Source organism: Phalacrocorax carbo, chromosome 7, assembly GCF_963921805.1.
Source record: "Phalacrocorax carbo chromosome 7, bPhaCar2.1, whole genome shotgun sequence".
NCBI classification, from domain to species: Eukaryota; Metazoa; Chordata; class Aves; order Suliformes; family Phalacrocoracidae; genus Phalacrocorax; species Phalacrocorax carbo.
The window spans coordinates 36,278,885-36,299,042 of record NC_087519.1 but is presented as its reverse complement, the minus strand read 5'-3'; the positions used below and the strand labels follow the sequence as shown (position 1 = coordinate 36,299,042).

The 20,158-nt window shown below is 63.0% G+C and overlaps 1 protein-coding gene and 2 non-coding genes across 11 annotated transcripts; all 3 read left to right on the top strand.

The window, feature by feature from the left end:
* The first annotated feature begins 510 nt into the window (after positions 1–510).
* On the top strand, positions 511–19,144 carry EIF4G1 (eukaryotic translation initiation factor 4 gamma 1). 9 transcript variants are annotated; one of them, XM_064457421.1, is made up of 33 exons: positions 512–616; positions 1,581–1,641; positions 2,954–3,062; positions 3,175–3,261; positions 4,727–4,900; positions 5,257–5,356; positions 7,158–7,270; positions 8,375–8,467; positions 8,540–8,606; positions 8,984–9,868; positions 11,045–11,133; positions 11,337–11,523; positions 11,880–12,013; positions 12,266–12,403; positions 12,594–12,767; positions 12,845–13,042; positions 13,307–13,453; positions 13,548–13,784; positions 13,866–13,970; positions 14,380–14,533; positions 14,641–14,741; positions 14,842–14,944; positions 15,060–15,162; positions 15,816–16,069; positions 16,161–16,276; positions 16,441–16,613; positions 16,770–16,895; positions 16,987–17,068; positions 17,295–17,393; positions 17,516–17,650; positions 17,740–17,821; positions 17,893–18,033; positions 18,145–19,144. In XM_064457421.1, the coding sequence occupies exons 3-33, from the start codon at positions 2,988–2,990 to the stop codon at positions 18,324–18,326; spliced, it is 4,854 nt and encodes a 1,617-aa protein (XP_064313491.1). In that variant the 5' UTR covers positions 512–616; positions 1,581–1,641; positions 2,954–2,987; the 3' UTR covers positions 18,327–19,144. The 9 variants fall into 9 exon arrangements, with proteins under 9 accessions (XP_064313494.1, XP_064313491.1, XP_064313492.1 ...); XM_064457422.1 differs by lacking the exon at positions 512–616 and adding an exon at positions 716–970; XM_064457424.1 differs by lacking the exon at positions 1,581–1,641 and having other exon boundaries at positions 511–616.
* On the top strand, positions 11,179–11,257 carry LOC135314491 (small nucleolar RNA SNORD66). Its single transcript, XR_010374022.1, has one exon. It is a non-coding gene; the product is annotated as a small nucleolar RNA SNORD66 (small nucleolar RNA).
* LOC135314492 (small nucleolar RNA SNORD66) lies at positions 12,446–12,520 on the top strand. Its single transcript, XR_010374023.1, has one exon. It is a non-coding gene; the product is annotated as a small nucleolar RNA SNORD66 (small nucleolar RNA).
* Positions 19,145–20,158: the final 1,014 nt, after the last annotated feature.

Below are 20,158 nucleotides of genomic sequence, written 5' to 3'. Positions count from 1 at the left end.
GGGTGCAGGGTAGGGGTGAGGGGCCGTGTCCTGCCGGGTGCTGGGTGGGTCCTGGGCAGGTGCGGCTCTGGGGTGGGGCCGGGCGCTGGAGGGGAGTGGGTCCTGGGTGACTGCAGATGCCAGTGGGGGGGCTGTGTGAGTGGTGACGCAGGATGGATCCTGGGTGGGTGCCGATCCTGGATAGTTGCAGGTCCCGGGTGGGTGCAGGTTTCCGGTGGCTGGAGGTCCCGGTGGGTGCCGGGGCAGTGTCGCGCCGAGTGCTCCCGCACGGGGTGGAGGGGTGGGGGTCGGAGAGGTGGGCGTGGCATGCCGGGGGCGTGGGCCTGCGCGAGAGGGGGCGTTTCCCGCCCCACCCCCTCACTCTGGGGCGAAGGGGAGGGCCCCGCCCCGCCACGTGACAGCGGCGGCAGGGGCGCAGCGCCGCGGCGTCACGTGCGATAGGCGGTGCCCCAGAGCGGCTTCAGGCGCGGCGTAGCAGGCGCCCCGCCCCTCCCCCGCGCGCCCCTCCCCCGCGGTGGCGCCCGGCCCCGCCCCTGCGCGCGGCGCGGCTCCGGAAATGGTCGTGCTGCGCTGCGCTGCGGCTGCGTCGGGCCGCGCGCGCTGAAGGAGACTGAAGGTAACGGGCGGGGGCGGGGCGGGCGCGCGCCGCGGGGGGGCGGGCGGGGGATGGGGGGGGGGGGAGAAGGAGGAGGGGGGCACCGGTACCGGGCCTCGCGTCGCCGCTCCGGGCCTCGCGCCGCCGGGCCCCGCCGCACCGCCGCCGCCACCGCCACCACGTGGGCGCCGCCCCGCCGCCGCCGGTCCCCTCTTCTCCCTGCCCCGTCCTACTCCGCTCCTGGCCCCGTCCGGCCCAGCTTCGGTGATCTAGCGCGGCGCCGTTCCGCGCCCACGTGCTGGCCGGTGCGCCCCGTCGCCGCCGCGCACGTGCTCCCGTCGCCGCTGCGCCCGCCTAGGCCCGCCGCCACACGTGGTGCGTGTTGCCCCGCCGCGCCCGCCCCTGCTGCCGGTGCCGGTGGGGCCGCGGGCCATGGCGGCTGCCGGCAGTGACACGTGTCCTTGGCAGAGGCCGCCGCCGCCGCGGGGGGGAGCGGGGCCGCCGGATGCGTGCCGGGCCCCGCGCCGCGCCCCGCCGGCTCGGCAGCCCCCCTTCCCGCCGCCGCCTCCCAAGATGGTGCCGGCGCCTCGGGCCTGCCCGCCGCCCCAGGACGGGGCTGGGAGCGCCAGCCGCCTGGGCCGCCGCCTACGGCCTGGGGACGAGGCTGGGCCAGGGCCTGGCGGGGACCGCTGCTCCGGGGCTGGCGCCGCGGCCTGGCCCGGCCCCGCCGCTGGGACACCCCCTCTCTCCCCCCTGTCTCGGGATCCCACACCCGGGCGCCCGGCGAGCCACCCCCTGCCGCCCCGGAGCCCTTCTTTCTGAGCGGGGCCCGGCCGCCCCCCGCGCCCAGGGCCCGGCCTCTCCGGGTGTGGGGGAGGCCGCGGCGGTTCCCCTTCCTCGGGCCCCGGTCCGGGGCCTGCCTCGCCCCGGGCGGCGGGGGGCCCGGGCTGACCCTCTCTCTCTCCCCCTTCCTCCTCTCTCCCAGTCAGTCGGATGAACGGTCTCTGCAGGCCCGCTCAGCCGGCCCAGGTTTTTCCCGCGGGGGGGTGAGTATCCCGCTCGCTCCCGGTTGTACCGGTGGTGGGGGGCCGGGGCTGTCCCTGGGCGACCCCTCCCCGCTGTGACACCCCACCTTCCTCTTTTTCGAGGTGACTGGTACCGAGCCTGAGCTACAATGGCCTAGGCTGCTGCGTCCCAGGGCTGGGCAGGGCCGGTGTGCCTGTACCAGGCTCCCTGTTCCCCAGCAATTTTGGGGCCGGCGGCCCAGCCTCCGTCACCTCCTGAAATCCCGGCAGGACCCATGTCCGTTGGGGCTGTGTCTGGGGGGACCCTGCGATGGGCTGCTCCCTTCCACAGTGCCGGGGTTACAGCCTTGGGGGGGGTGTGTGTCAGGGCACCCGGTGGCCCGGGGGTGCCGGTGCGGCCTGGTGTTGGCGGGACGTGCCTGGCAGCGCCCGGCAGCGGGGCTGGGTGCCGGCAGGGCTGGCAGTGCTGACGCGGCCGGGCGTCAGGTTACAGGAGGCACCGCAGCTGCTCCCGTGTGCCTCAGCCGGCAGCGCGCTCGCCGGGTGCCGTGGGGTGCAGGGGGACCCCCGGCAGGGTGTGGGGTGGGGGGCACTGCCTCTCCTTCCTGCCCCAGCGGCCTTTGCACTGGGGCGGGGAGAGTGGCACCGGCTGTGCCAAGTCCCTCCCTGGACACCCGGGAGGGTGCCCTGGTGGTGGCAGGGGTCTGTGGGGTCCCCCGGGCAGGGCAGCAGGTGGGAGCATTGGTACAGGGGGATGCGGGAGCTGCTCCCTGCCCTCCCCGGTAGGCGTTTGTGGCGTACACCGGGGACCTAGCACCACTGGCAGGAACAGGTTTGGCCGGCCAGGGGAAGCGCTTAGTAGGTCAGCCAGGGTGGAGCCCGGCATGGCTGACGCTGGGGTGCCGCTGGCCCACCCAGCCCCCCGGAGTTGGTGGTGGCCTGGGTACTGGCGGCTGGTAATGAGCACTGGTGCCTGCTTGTGTGGGCTGCCTGGCCGGGCTTGGCAGGGTCACCTCGGGGTGGGGTGGGGGTCAGTCCTGCTGGTGGGCGTGGCTGAGTTTGGGGCATGATGGGGGGCTTTGCTGTGCAGGGCACAGGGATCTGCCTGGGCTGGGCAGTCTGGTGGTGCTCACTCTCCCCCCACTCCAGTGGGGTGGGAGTGGGTGGCTGGGGGTCTGCACCCTGGCATGATGCTGTCTGTGGGGCATGGCCCCTGTCAGGTTTTACTCTGAGGGGCTGGAGATGCCCCATTTTCAGGCTTGACATGGATGGGAGACAGATGCCTGGGGTGCTGCCCGCCTCTGGTTTACGCCTGCTGTCCCTGTCCCCGCAGATAGCGAGGGGATCCTTATGCACAACCCCATGAAATGAACAAAGCTCCACAGCCCACAGGAGGAGCCCCGACAGCCCCGCACCCTGCCCCTTCTCCTGGACTGCCGCAGGTAACTGGCCCCTTCGGGATGGGGGTGACCCAGCTTTGCCTCCCCAGTTTTGCCTCCCCAGTTCGTGCCGGGGGCGGCAGTGCCATCTCCTTCCCTCCCTGCCTCCCTCCAGCCAACGTTCCCACCTGGTCAGACGGCACCTGTGGTTTTTAACCCGGCACCGACCTCACAAATGAATACGCCTTCTCAGCCGCGCCAGGTAAGGGCTTTGCCCAGGGTTGGAGGGGGCGATGGAGGGGATCTGGTAGCTTTCTGCCTCCTGGCTGAGTAGCCCCCCAACGGCGGTGCCCCTCGGGGCTGGTGTGCACTTGCGAGGGGGAGTGTGCCCGCAATCCAGACCACAGCTGCTGCCTGGTGACCTCCTGGCTCTGGGGTTGGGGGACAGAAGCCTCCAGCTGGGGATGCCACGAAGTGACTCCTCTTCTTTCCTTCCTCCCCTGCCCCAAACCTCCCTCTCCTCCTCTCTCAGTTTCCAGCAGGGCCTCGGGCTATTCACCAGCAGGTACTAACCCGCTTCCCCTACCCTGCATGCTGAACACCTTCCCCCGACACTGCACAGAAACACCCACCAGGGAGCATGTGGGAACCCCAAAGCTGAGGGATGGCCTGGGGAAAGTAGGGGACACGTGCTCGACTCAAGGTGGGGTTTCCCTGCAGTGTCTCCTCAGTTTCCTCCTTGCATGAAGCCTGCAGTATGTGGCTGTGCCTGTGCTAACCCTGGCCCAGGCTGCTTATTTCTGCCGGTGCCCTTCCTCATCCTCCTCTTCTTCTTCCTCCCCACTTTGCAAGGGTCTCCCAAGGCCCTGCGGTGCTGTGCAGGGCTCTGGACCTCCATCAGCCCTCTTGTGTGGAGGAGCTGCTGGGGACAGGTCTGGTGATGTCCTTGGCTGTGCCAGCTGGGAGCCCCTCAAAACCTTCCCTGCCCCTTTGGGGGTCCCTACATGGGACCCTAGCGGATTTGGCATGTGGGCACCAGGCAAAGGGCTCCCCAGCCTCCTGTCCCCTCCTCTGCCAGCCACCCCACATCTGAGCCCTGTCCCAATTCGGGTAACTCCTGTCTCTCTTTCCCGTTTTCCCTCTGTATGCGTGCGCTTGCTAACAGGGAGGATTCAGGTCTCTTCAGGTAATGCTTTCTCCTTGTCCTGGGGTGTGTGTGGACCCTTCCTTGCCCACTTGCTGCTGGGCTTGAGCTGCTGCTCCCGGGGGTGCTCCTGCCTGGCATACAAGCCAGGTTGGGATGAATAATGTGAGCCGGAGGGGGGAGGTGGGGAATAGCCAGCTCTGTGCTCCCTGGCTGTCTGGCTCTTGCACAGCTCAGCACAGCAGGACTACAGGTCCCAGCATTCAATGCGAGTGCCGGGAACCGGTGCGAAGCACGCTGGGACCTGCCACTGCTGAGCTGCGTGCGGCTGTGGCCGGCTCCGGGTGCTGGCGCTGCCAGCCCCTGTCGGGCTGGGAGGGGGCCGTGCTGGGCATGAGCTGGGTTGGGTGGACCCAGGCGGTCCCGCAGGTGCGTGGGGGCAGGAGGGTGCTGGGGTGGGGGGCAGCTTGGGGGGGGAGGGGTCGGCTGCATCCCAGAGGGGAGGTGTCTCCCCACTGCATGCGTTGGTGCCGGGTGGGCATGCTGGTGCTCCAACTGACGCCGTACCCCCTCTCTCCCCAAGCATTTCTACCAGAACAGGGCACAGCCTCCTGCCAGCGCGTCCCGTGTGCAGAGTAACACGACGGCCCGGCCTGGCCCTCCTGCTCATGTGTATCCGGCTGCTTCCCAGGTGATGATGATACCCTCCCAGATATCCTACACACCTTCCCAAGGAGCCTATTACATTCCCGGACAGGTGAGGGCTGTGTCCTGGGCTCTGTGGGAGGGGGCTGGGGTGGGCACTGGTGGGGGAGGTTGCCTGGGGTTGGAGCCCAGGTCTATTTTGGGAGGGTGGAAGGGGTCCCCTGGGCTCTCTGAGCACCCACTGATTTGAGCAGGGTGTTGACTGGCTCTGTAGAGAGTGCTTCCTGGGCAGCCCCCCGAGGCATCTGATGCCTACTTTGCCTGCCTCCTACCTGCCCTGGCACCCAGCTGTTTCAAAGGCAGGTTTGGGGGTACTTCAATGCTTTGGGGATATGTCAGTGCTTTGGGGGAGTATGTCCATGCCCCACAGGGGAGGTCACTGACATGTCGTCTTCTCCCCCATTGCAGGGTCGCTCCACGTACGTCGTCCCAACCCAACAGTACCCAGTCCAGCCTGGTGCCCCTAGTTTTTACCCTGGAGCCAGCCCCACAGAATTCGGGACTTACGGTACAGATGGGGGGGTTGCTCTGCTCCGTGGTGCTCTTCCAACCCCAGCACCACCCCCTGTTTTTGCTTGTTGGCCCCTGGCCTCCCTGCAGCCCCCTGTGCTCAGGAGCCAAGGACAGACCCCTCTGCCTTTGCCAGCTCGCTGGGGCTGTTTCTTTGACTCCATTATAGGCTGTTTTGGGGGGCAAGTGGTGTTTCCCATCTCCCAGCAGCACTGAGGGCTGTGTATCATGTCCCACTGGTCCATCCACCCCCGCCCTTTTCCAAATCAGGGCTGTTTAATGTTTAACTCTCTCAGCGGAGGGCTGGGACAGACTTTATCCCCTGCTCCCCCTTGCTCACTGTCAAGGTGGTGAGCAATTTTGCTCTTGTTGACGCCGCCTCAGTTCCCTGCTCCCCAAGGAGCTGAGCCTGGGGTGCCAGGGCTGCTCCATGCCTGCCCCCTCCCGGCACTGGAGAGCAGTGGTGTGAGCAGCCCCCCCCTTCTTCCCCCCTGCTCGCATGTGGCCACCCGGGCTGTGACTATATTTAGGCTTGGTCGGTCCTGGGAGGCCTGGCAGACATAGAAATGTGAGCTGAGGCCTCCAGCCCGGCCCCGGCACGGCAGCAAAGCATAACCGGGGCAGAGATGGGCTTCTCCTGAGCCAGGTACGTGCCTGTCCTCCCTCCCTCTTGTCCTGGGTCCCAGCCGGCTCTTCAGAGGAGGGAGGAGGCCCCCAGCAGTGGCTGGCTTCCATGCTTGGGCCAGGGCATGGCAGCTTCTTCGTGCCCAGTAGTGGGACATCCCTGGGTGTCTCTGTGGGGTCCTGGGACAGGTTTGCCCCCCGCCTCTGCTTTGGGGCTGTGGCTGTTCCCAGGGGAGCTGGCAGCGGCATGCCCCTTGCCCACAAGACTGGGTGGGTGGCCTGGCATGACGTGCTCCTCAGCTGGGGAAATGGACCGGCCCTCCTGGTCCCCAGGGCTGGGCAGCTTGGGGTCTGTCTCCCTCCTTCTCTCCCTCCCTTCCCCTGTGCCTGGCCCATCCCCCTGTCCAATGCCCATGAGTTCCTCCTAGGCAGAGGAAGGGGTCCCTGGCTCAGGGACAGGGCAGGCACCAGAGCAGTTTGGGCAAGTTCCAGGCTCAGCATAGCTGGGAAGGTGCTGGAGCTGGAGGGGGCCAGGGCCCAGCTGTCTATGTCCCCCCACATACCCACATCCCTGTGGCACCACTCTGGGAGTGATGCTTATGGATGCCCTGGGAGGAGCGGAGTGCCTCTTGGGGTCTGTGCCAGCCCTGGATGGGGTCCAGCTCTGCGTCTGGCCCCCGGCACAGCTCCCTCCTCTGGGCTGGCCTTGCTGGGGGCTCAGGCTGTGTGGGGAGCCTGAGCCCCTTGGCCTGGGTGTGAATGGAGGGTGCGGATGGGGCTGCCTGGTGCCGCCCTTGGGCTGGTGCCGGCTCCGGGGAGATAAGGGTGCCGGCAGGAAGGCGACCATCCACAGAGCCAGGACGCCTGTAACCGGCATGGCTGAGCGTCCTGGCAGGGCTATTGGTGGCGTGGAGCCGGTGGGCAAGGTGGGCGCCCGCGGGGCCTGGCTGGGCGTGGGGGTGGCGCCGGGACGCTCTGCTTCACGGGGAAGGAATTTGGTCAGGCCTGTCAGGCGGGTTGGGATGAACCAGGCCGGATGCAATGGGGGTTTGCTGCAGAGTGGCACAGGCTCCCCAGGCTCCTGACAGACCCCTGTGTTTCAGAGATCGGGGGTTCCCCAGGACGGGCTTGGAGGATCTGGGCTGGGCAGTCTGACACTCTCTCCTCTCCTCCAGCGGGTGCTTACTACCCGGCACAGGGGGTGCAGCAGTTCCCGGCAGGGGTCCCCACCGCCCAGGTCATTGTGAGCCAGCAGCCACCGATCCCCCCAAAACGAGAGCGCAAGACGGTAAGGAGCCATCAGCCTCTAGGCATGGGGGGGGGCGTGCATGCAGGAGGTGCCAAGCCCAGCTGTCTGTGGTCTGCAGGATGGGATGTGGTGCAGCATGCTGGGGAAGGGGGGCAGTGCGGGGCCATGGCCCCCACCCCCGCAGGCTGGGGGGCTCAGCGAGGGGACCAGGGTGTGTGGCCGGTGCGGCGACCTTGGCTGTCCCGGCGGGCAGTGTTGTGCTGAGTCATGGCTCCCGGGGGGGGGGGGTGGGGGGGGGTGGGGGTGCCGCGGCTGCCAACTGCTGTCTGCTCCCGGAGATGCCGGTGCTCAGAGGCCTCACATGGGGCCTATTTATAGTGGGGAGCCGGGTGGCTGCCGGCATGGCCCTGTGCTGGGGGTCAGGGGGTGCTGTCAGCCCAGAGAGGGGGGATGTTAGCATTGGCAGAGGGGCCTCCATACTTCTCGGGCTCTGTTCTTGCTGCCCTGGGAGCAGGTCATGTTTGGGGGTGGGGAGAACAAGGCTCCTGGCTGCACTGTGCCCCCCATTGGAGTCCCAGACCCATGTGTGCCCGCAACTCTCTGCCCACCAGGGTGTCCTGCAGCTCCTGCTGCACCCATGGCTGGCACAGAGCCAGTGAGGCTGCGGGCATATGGGCTGTGCCTGGGGTGGCACGGAGCTTGCTGCGACTTTTGCGTGCCAAGGCCAGTCCCCTGTGCTGTCCCCGAGGCAGGGTGGGTCCTCATAGCCCCTGTGTCGGCTTAGTGATGCCTTGGGATCCCCTGACCCCTGGAGATGGGCACTGGACTGGGGACATGGCACTGGTTCCGTCTGCCTGGCACAATGGCTTGCAAGGCTTGCCCTGCCACACGCTGTCCCTGCCTGATGGGCATTGGGACAGGTGGGTGTCTGTGGGGTGCTGTGCCCTATGGGGAGGTGAGGTGGCACTTGCCAGTCCCCAAGCTGCACATGGCCAGGTCAGGCACAGCGCTGAATGAGCCTCCTGCTTCTCTGCTCAGAGAAGGGGGTGTCCTGGGGGTGTCAGGCCTAAGGAAAGAGGGTGCCCTGTGGGTGTCTTTCACCCTGCTGACAGCTTTCCCCTCTCTGCCCTGACTTGTGGACAGATCCGGATACGAGACCCCAACCAAGGTGGGAAAGATATCACTGAAGAAATAATGTCCGGAGCAAGGACCTCATCCACCCCCACCCCTCCGCAGGTAAGGGGACTCCCCAGCTGGGGCAGTGGGATGTGCATGGGTCCCTGCTGAACTCCCTCTTTGCCCTCCCAGGCTGGAAGCGGTTTGGAGCCCCAGGCCAATGGAGAGACCCCTCATGTAGCAGTTATTGTCCGGCCAGGTAAGTGACAGTGCTGAGGGTGGGTGTGCAAGCCAGCATGGCTGCTACCAGGCTCCCTGTTGTTGGCACTGCAGGGTGCGAGATGCCAGCCCTGCCGTTCCTTGGTTCAGCTGCAGCTTGTGGGGTCAAACACAGTCTCTACATACCTGGGGACTGGTATTCCCTTGTTGGGTCTGGGAAAGTTTATGGGGGCTGTCTGCTCACCCCAGCTGTCCCCTGGTCACTGGAAGACCCCCCCCTCCTTGTCCCTGTCACCCGTATGTGATGTGGGTTGGCACATCTGTCCCTACTGCTCTTGCAGATAGAGGGATCTGGGGGGGGAGCGTGGGGTCAGCCAGGGATCAGAGAGCCCCACATTAATGCCACCTATCTTGCAGATGACCGCCCAAAGCCTGCGCTGGTGGTGAGCAAGCCCGTCTCCCTGGAGCCCAGCAAATCAGCGTCCCCATCGCCTCCCCCTCCCCTCATCCCCGAGGTGGAGCCTGTGGTGCTCTCGGCGGTGACACTGGTGCCAATGGAGCCCCCTGTGGACGTGGACACTAAAGTGGAGCTGGGCGAGGCGCCGCCCGACCCGCACAAGACGTTTAGCGCCATCACTACAGTGCCAGGGGCTGTAGATCTGCCCCTTGTGCCCGCGCCCAACATGGACACGGTGGCCACGGAGGAGGAGGAGGAGGAGGTTGCTGTTCCCCTCCCAGAACCCGCCCCACAGGCACCTGTGCCCCCTGAGGTGCTGCCGGTGCCTGTTGTACCCTCGATACCAGCCATGCCCCCAGTGCCGGCTGCAGCATCACCGCCGCCCGTCGTACCACAGGCCCCTGAAGCACCCGCCAAACCCGCCTCCCCCAGCCCCCCGCCTCCCCAGGAAGAGCCCTGCCCTGAGCCTGCTGCTGAGCCTGCCGCTGAGGCCAACGGGGTCTTAGAGGAGGTGCCCGAGCCGGTCCCCGAGGCGCCTGTGTGCCAGCTGGTGCCAGTGCCGGTGCCTGTGCCCATGCCCACCCTGGATTCCCCCATTGCCCAGCCTGAAGAGTTGCCCCTGCCTAATGGGGTGGAGGGCACTGGTAAAGTGGAGCTGAGTGAGGAACAGCCCGAGTCAGATGTCAGCCCCATCTCAGAGCCCGAGGAGCCGGCTCAGCCTGGCACCCCTGCCTCCCCCCCGGCAGAAGAGGAAGAGGAGGAGAGCGAAGGCCCCAGTGAGGCCCAGGAACGGAGCTTGAGCCCGGCCCCTGCCCCTTCGCAGACCTCGGAGGCGACCGCGCAAGGTTGGGGATGCTGGGCTGGGGCGAGTGGAATCGCGGGGTGGGTGTTGGGTGACGTGGCAGGGGGGTCACCTGGGTGCGGTGCTAGGCATGGGGTACGGGGAGGGTATCAGGGAGGGGGACAGGGCTAGGTGACCCAGGATGCATGGGTATGGGGTGCTGGGGGGGGGGGGGGGGCCTAAGATGCCTGTGAATGGTGAGGTGGGAGGAGATGTCTGCAGAGTGCATTAGTATGCAGGAGTATGGGGTGGGTATAGAGGGATGAATGTGTGGTTGCCCTGGGTTATGGGGTGCCATGAGAGAAGTGTGTTTTATGTGGTGCTTCATGTGGGGATGTAGGGAGGGTGTATTGGGGTTGTATCTGAGGGCTGTTTGGGGCATGGGGAGGTGCAGGGGGTGGCAGGGGAGATGCGGGGCTGTAGTTATGTGCGCACCCTGTGTAGGGGTAGGCAAGTACATAGGGGTGCCTGGGGGAAGTGGGGTGTCCTGGGGATGTGCTGGGGTGAAGACATGTCTGTCTTTTTTTTTTAAGAACCCCGCACAGGAGCGTGGGGGTTCCATAGGGGTACTGGGGAAGGGTGGGGGAGATGCGTACACGGGATGTGTCATATGGAGCACCCTGTGCAGGGATACAGCAGGGCTACTGGGGGGTGGCCTGGGGGCAGATGTGCTTCTGGGGAGCACCTCTGTATGGGGTGCCAGGAAGGTGAGCATATATGGGGCAGAGGTGTGTGGGGGGGTGTCCTTGTAAGGGATGCCCTGCAGAGGGGTATCTGCAGGGATCCCCTGAGGAGGATGGGGAGCGCTCTGCTAGGGAAGAGCTACGGATGGGGTGCTCTGGAGAGGCACAGGGTAAATCAGGGTACAGCAGCTGGATGGGGAGAGGTGTGAGGTGTGTCTATACAAGGTGTATTCTGGCCTTCATGCTTAGGGAGTGGGGTGCCTTGGCTGGCTGTGTGTAGTATCTGCAGGGCTGCAGATGCCCAGGTGAGTGCATGGTGTGTTTGGGGATAGGGACTGTGCTGGGGTGGCTGGACCAGGTTGCTGTGGCTCCCTGCAGCCCCCACCTCAAGTTCACCTGGTGTTACTGGGGCCTTGCTGTTGACCCCAGAGCTGGTGTCAGGGTATGCAGGGGACTGGGAGGGTTCCTGTACCTCAGTTCCCTGCCTCTCCTCCCAGTCGCCATGTCGGTGCCAAAGAAAAAGCGAAGGATGAAGGAGCTGAACAAGAAGGAGGCAGTAGGAGATTTGCTGGATGCCTTTAAAGAGGTGAGTGTCCTGGGGTTGTCCAGGGGTCACGCTGTGTCCTATCTCCTCCTGTGATGAGCTCTGCTTTGTGCCATCGTGTCTGGGCCACTGATGCGCTGTGATGGTAATGAGGATCTGAGAGGGGGCAGATGCCTGGGTGTGGGGGTGGAGGGGGCAGGACCAGGCTCCGGAGGTGACTGCTGTCCCTGTCCCTCCCGATGCAGTCTCAGATCAGTGACAGTGCCTCGGAGGCAGAGAACAAGCCCCCTGCATCTGCCCCTCCCCGTGAAGCGGAGGATGCAGCCCCTGCCCATCCACAGGAAGAGTCGGAGGAGACGTGGGAGGAAAAAGAGGACAAGCTGGCCCCGGAGAAGGGCAAGGCTGCCGACCAGAAGTACCGCTACAAAGAAGGTGAGCTGTGCCTTGGCCCAGGCTTCTGCTGGGAGCCACCATCTCTGGACCCAGTGGTGGGGAGGGTCGGGATGGCATGGTCCAGCTGTTCTAAACCTCATACTCGCCTCCAGTCTTGTCCCCAAGTCTGGCATGGGGTGGGGGACAGAGGCCCTAGCACAAGGGTCCTGGTAGGAGGCTGGGAGATGGTGGCATCAAGCTTTCTGTCTAAGCAAGCAGCATTGTGCTCATGGCATACCAGGCTGGGGCAGCTCTGTAGTTGTCTACGTCCCAGCATGGGCCCGGACCTGCTGCAGCTCAGAGTGGAGGATACAGGACAGGTCACATCAGGATCTCCCTCTTGCCCCCCACTGCAGAGCAATGGAAGCCACTGAACCCTGAGGAGAAGAAGCGATATGACCGGGAGTTCCTGCTGGGCTTCCAGTTCATCTTTGCCAGCATGCAGAAACCTGAGGGGCTTCCCCAGATCACAGATGTGGTGCTGGACAAGGTTGGTGCGGCCCTGGAAGTTGGGGGAGTGTGGGTGGTGGCCACGTGGGGGTCTGGCTTCTCTTTGTGCCTTGTCAAGGCAGGGCAGGGATTTACCTTTTGTGCTCTGGGTTCTGTTGCAGCATCTGCAGCAAGCCTTGAGCCTGGGGTTGGCGTGGGTGGGCACCTGTGGGGCCACCTTTCCAGTTCCTTGTCCCGGCGCTGAGGCTGGGGGATGGATCCATCCCACTCCTCTGCCCCCGGGCATCCTCAGCCCTGTGTACCTTCGCAGGCCAACAAGACCCCGCTGCGGGCACTTGACCCCATCCGCCTCAGCGGCATGAACTGCAGTCCTGACTTCACCCCCTCTTTCGCCAACCTCGGCCGGCCTGTCATGGGCAACCGGGGCCTGGTGAGTATCTCCTTGCTTCACCCATGCTGTCCCTCTCTGCCTCTCCATGATGATCAAGCCTTCGAGCCGCTGTGTCTGGGCCACTGATGTCTGTGATGGAGCTGAGGATCTGAGTAGGCGATGGGGACAGCCCAGGAGCTGGCCTGGCTGGTACCAGAGCAAAGAGCTGAGTTTCTTTTCCCCATGCCAGCCCTCAGGGTTGGGTCCCCGCCGCTCCCAGCAGAGCCAGAGGAAGGAGCCCCGTAAAATCATTGCCACTGTGTCCCTCAATGAGGATGTCAAGCTGAACAAGGCTGAGAAGGCCTGGAAACCCAGCAGCAAGCGTGCTTCTGAGGAGGAGGATCCTGAGAACATCAAGACGCAGGTAGGAGCTGGGGCAGGTGGGGCAGTGGGAGGGAAGTGGGTTGCGCCCAGCTCTCGCTGACCCTGGTGTCCTTGCAGGAACTGCTCCGCCGTGTCCGCAGCATCCTCAACAAACTGACACCCCAGATGTTCCAGCAGCTGATGAAGCAGGTGATGGAGTTGTCCATCGACACGGAGGAGCGGCTCAAGGGTGTCATTGACCTCGTCTTCGAGAAGGCCATCTCGGAGCCAAACTTCTCTGTTGCCTATGCTAACATGTGCCGTTGCCTTATGGGGGTGAGCAGGAGCTGGGGGTCTCCCGCTAAGCTGGCAGGGGTTTGTTTGTGAGCCTCAGCTGAGCTCGGCAGGATGCAGGCCCTTCCATGTGGGGTGGGGAAACTGGGGAATGTGGATGGAGGACCAAGTCCAGAGTCTTAGCAGGGCATCACGAGGGTGTAGGGTGGCTTTTCCCTGGTTTGAGCAGTGCCTGGGCCTTAGCTGGCCAGCTTTTGGGGGAGACACGACTCATGCTCCTTGCTTGGGTTGCACCTCCCCCTGCAGCTCAAAGTGCCCACAACAGACAAGCCCACGGTGACTGTGAACTTCCGCAAGCTGCTGCTCAACCGCTGCCAGAAGGAGTTTGAGAAGGACAAGGATGATGATGAGATCTTCGAGAAGCGGCAGAAGGAGATGGATGATGCCAGTGCTGTGAGTTGGGGTGGGAGGCTATGGCTGAGGGCTGGTGTGGGCATCCTTGGGGCAGCTCTGGGCTCTGAGCTGCACTGCTGTGCCCTCCCTGCAGCCTGAGGAGAAGGCACGCATGAAGGATGAGCTGGAGGAGGCGCGGGACAAGGCCCGCCGACGATCCCTGGGGAACATCAAGTTTATTGGAGAGCTCTTCAAACTGAAGATGTTGACAGAGGCCATCATGCATGACTGCGTGGTGAAGCTGCTCAAAAACCATGATGAGGAGTCTCTTGAGTGTCTTTGCCGCCTGCTTACCACCATTGGCAAGGACTTGGACTTCGAGAAGGCCAAGGTACCCCTTTCCCTGCCCTGCCTTGTCTTGCCCTGCCCTTGCCTTTGTGAGAGATGGGACCGTGACTCTGTCCCTCTATAGCCTAGGATGGACCAGTACTTCAATCAGATGGAGAAGATCATCAAAGAGAAGAAGACATCATCCCGAATCCGTTTCATGCTGCAGGATGTGATTGACCTCAGACGGGTAAGGCGCGTGGCCTGCTATTGCCCAGGGACTGTCCTCTCTCCTCTGCTTGGTTCCATGGAGCTGCTGGCCTGTGTCCTCTGAGTGCAGCAGTCCATGTGTCCCTGGGAGGGGAGAGGTGGGTGTGTAAGCTGTGGCCAGCCCCAGAGACACCATGCTATCCCCCAACCCTTGGTTAGCATGGTAGTGGTAGTGGGCACACATCAACCGGCGGCTGTTTAATGCAGGGGGCTCCAGAATCTGAGCCCTTTTGTGCCGAAAGCTGCCACAGCACACAGGGAGCTGTGATGGCTGAGGCTGGAGACCAGCCTGAGGCTTTGAGGGTGGAATGGCTAGGAAGGCCAAATGTCTTTGCCTCTGTCCTCTAGCCAGCTCAGTGCCCTCTTCCCTCCTTCCCTGCCCTCTGCAGAATAGCTGGGTGCCGCGGCGAGGAGACCAGGGCCCCAAAACCATTGACCAGATCCACAAGGAAGCAGAGATGGAGGAGCATCGGGAACACATCAAAGTGCAGCAGCTTATGTCGAAGGACAAGAGGAGAGGACCCCCTGGACCACCTTCAAGCAGTGAGTGTCTGGCCTTGGGAGCACCTGAGGCTGCCAGGGGTGGGTTGCTTCTGCTGGGCACCGCTTGAGACTGGGCTATGCCTTATGTCCATCCCCCTTGTGCTCAGGTGGGCGTGGGAGCCTGGTCGCAGATGATGGCTGGAACACAGTGCCCATCAGCAAGGGCAACCGGCCCATTGACACTAGCCGGCTAACGAAGATCACCAAGGTAAGGCTGGGGATGCAGTGTGTGCAGTTGAGCCAGCTGCCCTGGCTCGGATCCTGCCTTGGTGTGCGGTTCTGAGGTGACTCCGTCTCTCCACCTGCAGCCTGGATCCATCGACTCCAACAACCAGCTGTTTGCACCAGGCGGGCGGCTGAGCTGGGGCAAAGGCAGCAGTGGAGGGTCTGGCACAAAGCCTGCAGATTCAGGTAGGCAGTGTGGGGCTGGCTGGGTGTTGCTGGAGTGTGTGTGTGGATCCTTCCCCCGGCAACTCCTGTACTGGGGAGGTGACAAACTCTGAGGCTCCCCTCTTTTCACGCCCAGCATCTGATTCAGGGCGACCAGCCACGAGCACCTTGAACCGCTTCTCAGCACTCCAGCAGTCAACCCCTGCTGAGAGCCTGGAGTCCCGCCGAGTGGTGCAGAGGTAAGGGGCCAGCCCTGCCTTGGCCTGTGGGTGTGTTGGTCTGCAGCCCAGGGAGGAACCCCCGAACTGGGCAGTGGTCAGTCAATATGTAGGTAAACGTGTGGCTTCTGGGTTGGAATAAATCTCTGTGGCAGGATGGAGCCTTGGAGGGGCTTGGAGTTGGTGGTTAGTCCTTCCAACAAAGTTGGCTGACTCTACCCTGGGCTTCCTCCCTGCTGTTCTGTGTTTGGGGACCACATGTGGGTGCTGGGTCTGGTCTATGGGTCCTGGGACCCGACGGACATTGGGCTGGACAGAGTCCTGTGGAGGAGGCTGGAGCATGAGCTCCCCAAGGAGAGTTGGAGTTGGGTTTGTTCAGAAGAGGAGAACAAAAGGGGGATCTCACCACAGTCTGCAGTAGGGGGAAGGTGTGGGCAGGATGGGGCCAGGCTCTGCTCAGCCATGCTAAGGGACAGGGTGAAAGCTAAAGGGCATGAATTGGAACAGGGGAGAAATGGAAAAGTGTTTCCCCTGAGGATGGTCAAATGCTAGAAGAGGCCCTGGATAGTGCTGGTATTGGAGTGGGACAGCCTTGCCGCGTAGAGCTCTGCAGTCTGGGGTCAGGGAGGGTGGTGATGGGCTCTTCACACTGTGTCTGTCCTCCTCCTACCCAGGAGCAGCTCCAGCCGTGACAGGTCAGAGAAGGCTGCGGACAGAGACCGGGAATCGCGTTCGGAGAAGGGCAGTGACCGCCTGGAGCGTCCTGACCGGGGGGAGAGGGCAGACAGGAACAGGTCTGCCCTCACCAAGAGGAGCTTCAGCAAAGAGACAGAAGACAGGAGCCGAGAACGGGAGAAGCAGAGTGGCCCCGAGGCCGTGCGCAAGGCTGCTAGCATGACAGAAGAACGAGATAGGAGCCGAGAGACCAGTGAGCTGGGGAGAAGTGTCCTGGAGGTCTGGCTGCAGCCTGGGGCTCTGCCTGTCCCAGGCAGTGCCTGATCCTTGCTCTCTCTTTGCAGTTAAGCAAGAGCCAGCACCTCCCGGAGCATCGCCCAAGCCTGTGCTGTCAGAAGAGGAGCTGGAGAAGAAATCCAAGGCAATCATAGAAGAATACCTGCACATCAATGACATGAAGGTGGGAGGCGGGGTCAGCCAGGCACAGCACCATACGGCCCCTGTAACACGCCATCGCTTCCCTGGGTGGTAGTGCTGTTGGGTAGGGTGCAGCTGATGCCTGGATGAGGAAGGGGGAAGCTGGGGCTGGCCATGGGGCAGTACTGACCCACCTTTTCCCTGCAGGAGGCTCTGCAGTGCGTGCAGGAGCTGGGCAGCCCCTCCTCGCTCTACATCTTTGTGCAGAATGGCATCGAGTCCACGCTGGAGAGGAGCACCATCTCCCGCGAGCACATGGGGGTCTTGCTGTGCCAGCTGGTGAAGGCGGGCACGCTCTCCAAGGAGCAGTACTACAAGGGGTGAGGGGCCAGGGCAGCTTGGCCCTGAACTGGTATTTGCCCAGCTTTGAATTCGGCCCTGCCTTGAGCAGGGCTCATCACTAAGACCTCCTGAGGTCCCTCCCAGCCAAGGACATTGGGACTGCTGGATCCCAATGGCCACCCTCTACCCTGCAGGCTGCGGGAGATCCTGGAGATTGCAGAAGACATGGAGATCGACATCCCACACATCTGGCTGTACCTGGCTGAGCTCATCACCCCCATCCTGCAAGAGGAAGGCATCTCCATGGAGGAACTATTCAGGTGAGGGGCCGTGCCCCTCCATGGGGGTACCACGGGGTCCTAGGGGAGCTCCTGGGGTCAGGGAGCTCAACCAGTCTCTTGTACCCTGCAGGGAGATAACAAAGCCCCTGGTGCCCATTGGGAAGGCCACCACGCTGTTGGTCGAGGTGTTGGGCTTGTTGTGTAAGGGCATGGTAAGTGCATAAGGCTTGCGTAGCTGCCAACTGCTGCCTCGGGGACTGGCAGCCTGCTCGGGGGATCAGGTTGGCATGGGGGATTGAACCCCTCTGGCACTAGAGAGAGTGGCAGGGGGCATCCCCTGTCATGTCTGGAACATGCGGGTGGCATGGCCCAGCTACAGTATCCACCTCCCTGGAGACAGAGGCCATGGGGTGCTGATGCTGGCTGTCTGTCCTGCAGAGCCAGAAGACTGTAGGCAAGCTGTGGCGGGATGGGGGCCTGAGCTGGAAGGAATTCCTGCCTGAGGACCAGGATGTCAACAAATTTGTGACAGAGCAGGTGCGAGCTTAGCAGTGGTGAGGGGCAGAGATGGGCCATGGGGGCCCTTGGGGGTTCCACTGCTGGGAGTGTGGTGTTCCCTTGTGCTGCCTTTAACAGCTTGTCTCTGCCCGCTCCCCCAGAAATTGGAGTATACGATGGGGGACAGCTCGGACACACTGAGCCACAAGGAGCTGACCTCAGAGGAGCTGTGCAAGCAAATGGACAAACTGCTGAAGGAGAACCCGAACAACCAAAGAATACATGACTGGATTGAGGTGAGGGTGTGGGTACAGTGCCTATGGGACGAGGGGCTCCCTCCCGGCTCCCTCCCCACCTCACAGCCCCTCTACCCTCCCTTCTCCAGGCCAACCTGAGCGAGCAGCAGGTCTCGTCCAACACGTTTATCAGGGCCCTGATGACATCTGTGTGCCACTCGGCCATCATCTGTGAGTACCACGTGTGTGGGGGGGGGTCCTCCTATCCACACCACCCCCTTCTCATGTTCCGTCTCCCGCAGTTGAGACTCCCTACCGTGTGGATTCTCTGGTCATCCACAACCAAGCCAAGCTGCTTCAGAAGTACCTGCGGGACGAGCAGAAGGAGCTCCAGGCACTCTATGCTCTGCAAGCCTTGGTGGTGAAGCTGGAGCAGCCTCCCAGTGAGTCTTGCAGGACGGTGGGCTGAGGAGGTGGGGGGGTGGGCATGTCCCCACCCCAGCAGGGTGGCTGGTGGCTGGGGAATGGCAAGGGCCCCCCTTTCTCCCCCCCAGACCTGCTGCGGATGTTCTTTGATGCCCTCTACGATGAGGATGTCATCAAGGAGGAGGCTTTCTACAAGTGGGAGTCCAGCAAGGACCTGGCCGAGCAGCAGGGCAAAGGGGTGGCTCTCAAATCAGTGACGGCCTTTTTCACCTGGCTTCGGGAAGCTGAGGATGAGTCGGACAACAACTGAGCTACCGTGAGGAGCAGGAGGGGGAAGGAGGGAGAGGGAGCGGGGCATCTCGGGGAGCAACTCCATCCCCTCCCACCCCTGGCCCCCCCTGGACTTGCTGATGCCGGGGCCAAGGGACATGCTGTGCCCCCCACAGCCCCCTTTCTCTTTTTAGTTCTCCTCTCCCTCCTCCCCCTGTCCTGGTTCTGTTTGCAAGGCCTGTACTAGTTTGTCACAACGATAATAAATGGATGCTGATGGAGGTGGCTGTCATGGTGGGTCCCCTTGGGGCCCCTCCTGTTCCCCCTCCCAGTGCAGGCACACCAGGTCTCTGGGAGTGGGGCAGCACACCCCCGGACTCATGTCATGGGGAGGGGGGATGGGATGGGGGATATATCTCTCCCCTCCTCTCCCCTCTCCTCTTTCTCCTCCCCACTTCTTGCTGAAATATAGAGAGATTATATATATATAAACTTATTAATTTGGTTTGGGGACAGGAGCGTGATTATCCCCCCCCCCCCCCCCCCTTCCTACATCACTGCCTGGACAACACCCCCCCGCCCCCATGGTTTTTTATTTTAAATATACATCATTCCCCCCACCTCCTCCTCTGACACCTGGGGAGGGTGCCGGGGAGGAGGGGGGGTAACCCCTTCTCTCTGGGCCAGGCCTAGTCCCCTCCTCCCCCTGCAGATTCCCTATCCTTCTCTCAAACGTTTAAGGCCACAATTGGGCAAGCGACGGGGCGGCCCCCCCATCCGCGTCCCCTGTATTTATAGAGCGCCGGATGTGATGAGCCGCACGTGTAATTATTAAAACAAGGATTCAATTACTGGTCACGTGAATTTGTAAATAATTTTTTTCTTTTTTTTTTTCTTTATGGAGTATTTAATTGAAGATTTAAAGGCATCTTTTCACCTTAAAACTGGAAATAAAAGAACATTGCTAAATAATGCCCCGTGTGCCGCTGTTGCCGCCCCCTGTTCCATGTCCCTTGTGCCTGGGCTGGCATGGGGGTGCCAGCCTAGAGTCCAGGCAGGGGCCAGCCTCCCCTGGCACCCCTTGGGCCTGGGTGGCAAAGGGGTCAGATGTGCCTGGAGCCAGGCCTTCTGGGACTCCCTCACCTGCTCTGCCTGGCACAGGGCCTCCTATGGAGAAGTTTACCCCTGCCAGCACCTTGGCTGCAGAGCAGCACCCCAGTCTTCCCAAGTGTTCTTTTTCCTGTGGGCACAGAAGTGGCAAGGATCTGTGTGCTTGGGCTCGGGCTCTGCCTTGGGGCAGGAGACCAGAGAGATGAGCTACTTCAGGGCCAGCCTCGTGTCTTGCAGGTGGGGTGGAGATGGGGCAAGCCTAGGCTGTCCCCAGCCCTGCCGGGGATGTCCCTGCTGGGGAGGGAAGTGAGGGTGGGCTGGTCTCCCTTGGGGCCAGGCTTGTCTCTCGTGTTTTAGGCTGCCTCTTGCTGAGTCACCCTGGCCAGGGCCCAGAGGGTACAGAATAATGAACTGGAGGCTGTTCCCCAGATTAGAGGCTGATTTGTCTGAGCTGCACTCCTGGCAGCACTAATGCTGGGAAGTGGTTGGCAGGGATAGGGCAGCTGGGCCTGCTGTGGGGCACTGCCCAGGAGCTGCCCCTGCCTGGGTGTGTGAGTGATGAGGGAGGCCCTTGGGCTGCTTCAGTACCTTGCTTGCCAAGGGGGAGGGTGGCACCCTTGCAGCATCCTGTGCCCATCTGTGCTGGGGAAAAGGTACTGCAGCATTAATTGACATCAGTAGGTTTCAGAATTAACAGGGGTCTTTGGCTGCAGGTTAACACCTGAGCCTGGCATCGATGATGGCCTGGATCTCCTGCAGGGG

What these genes read in the sequence shown, in the direction of transcription:
- EIF4G1 (XM_064457424.1), top strand. Translation starts at nt 2,988, where the DNA reads ATGAACAAAGCTCCACAGCCCACAGGAGGAGCCCCGACAGCCCCGCAC. An exon ending in CACAGAATTCGGGACTTACG is followed by an intron (nt 5,357 to 7,157) that starts GTACAGATGGGG and finishes CCTCTCCTCCAG; the next exon opens with CGGGTGCTTACTACCCGGCA. An exon ending in GTGCCACTCGGCCATCATCT is followed by an intron (nt 17,822 to 17,892) that starts GTGAGTACCACG and finishes CGTCTCCCGCAG; the next exon opens with TTGAGACTCCCTACCGTGTG.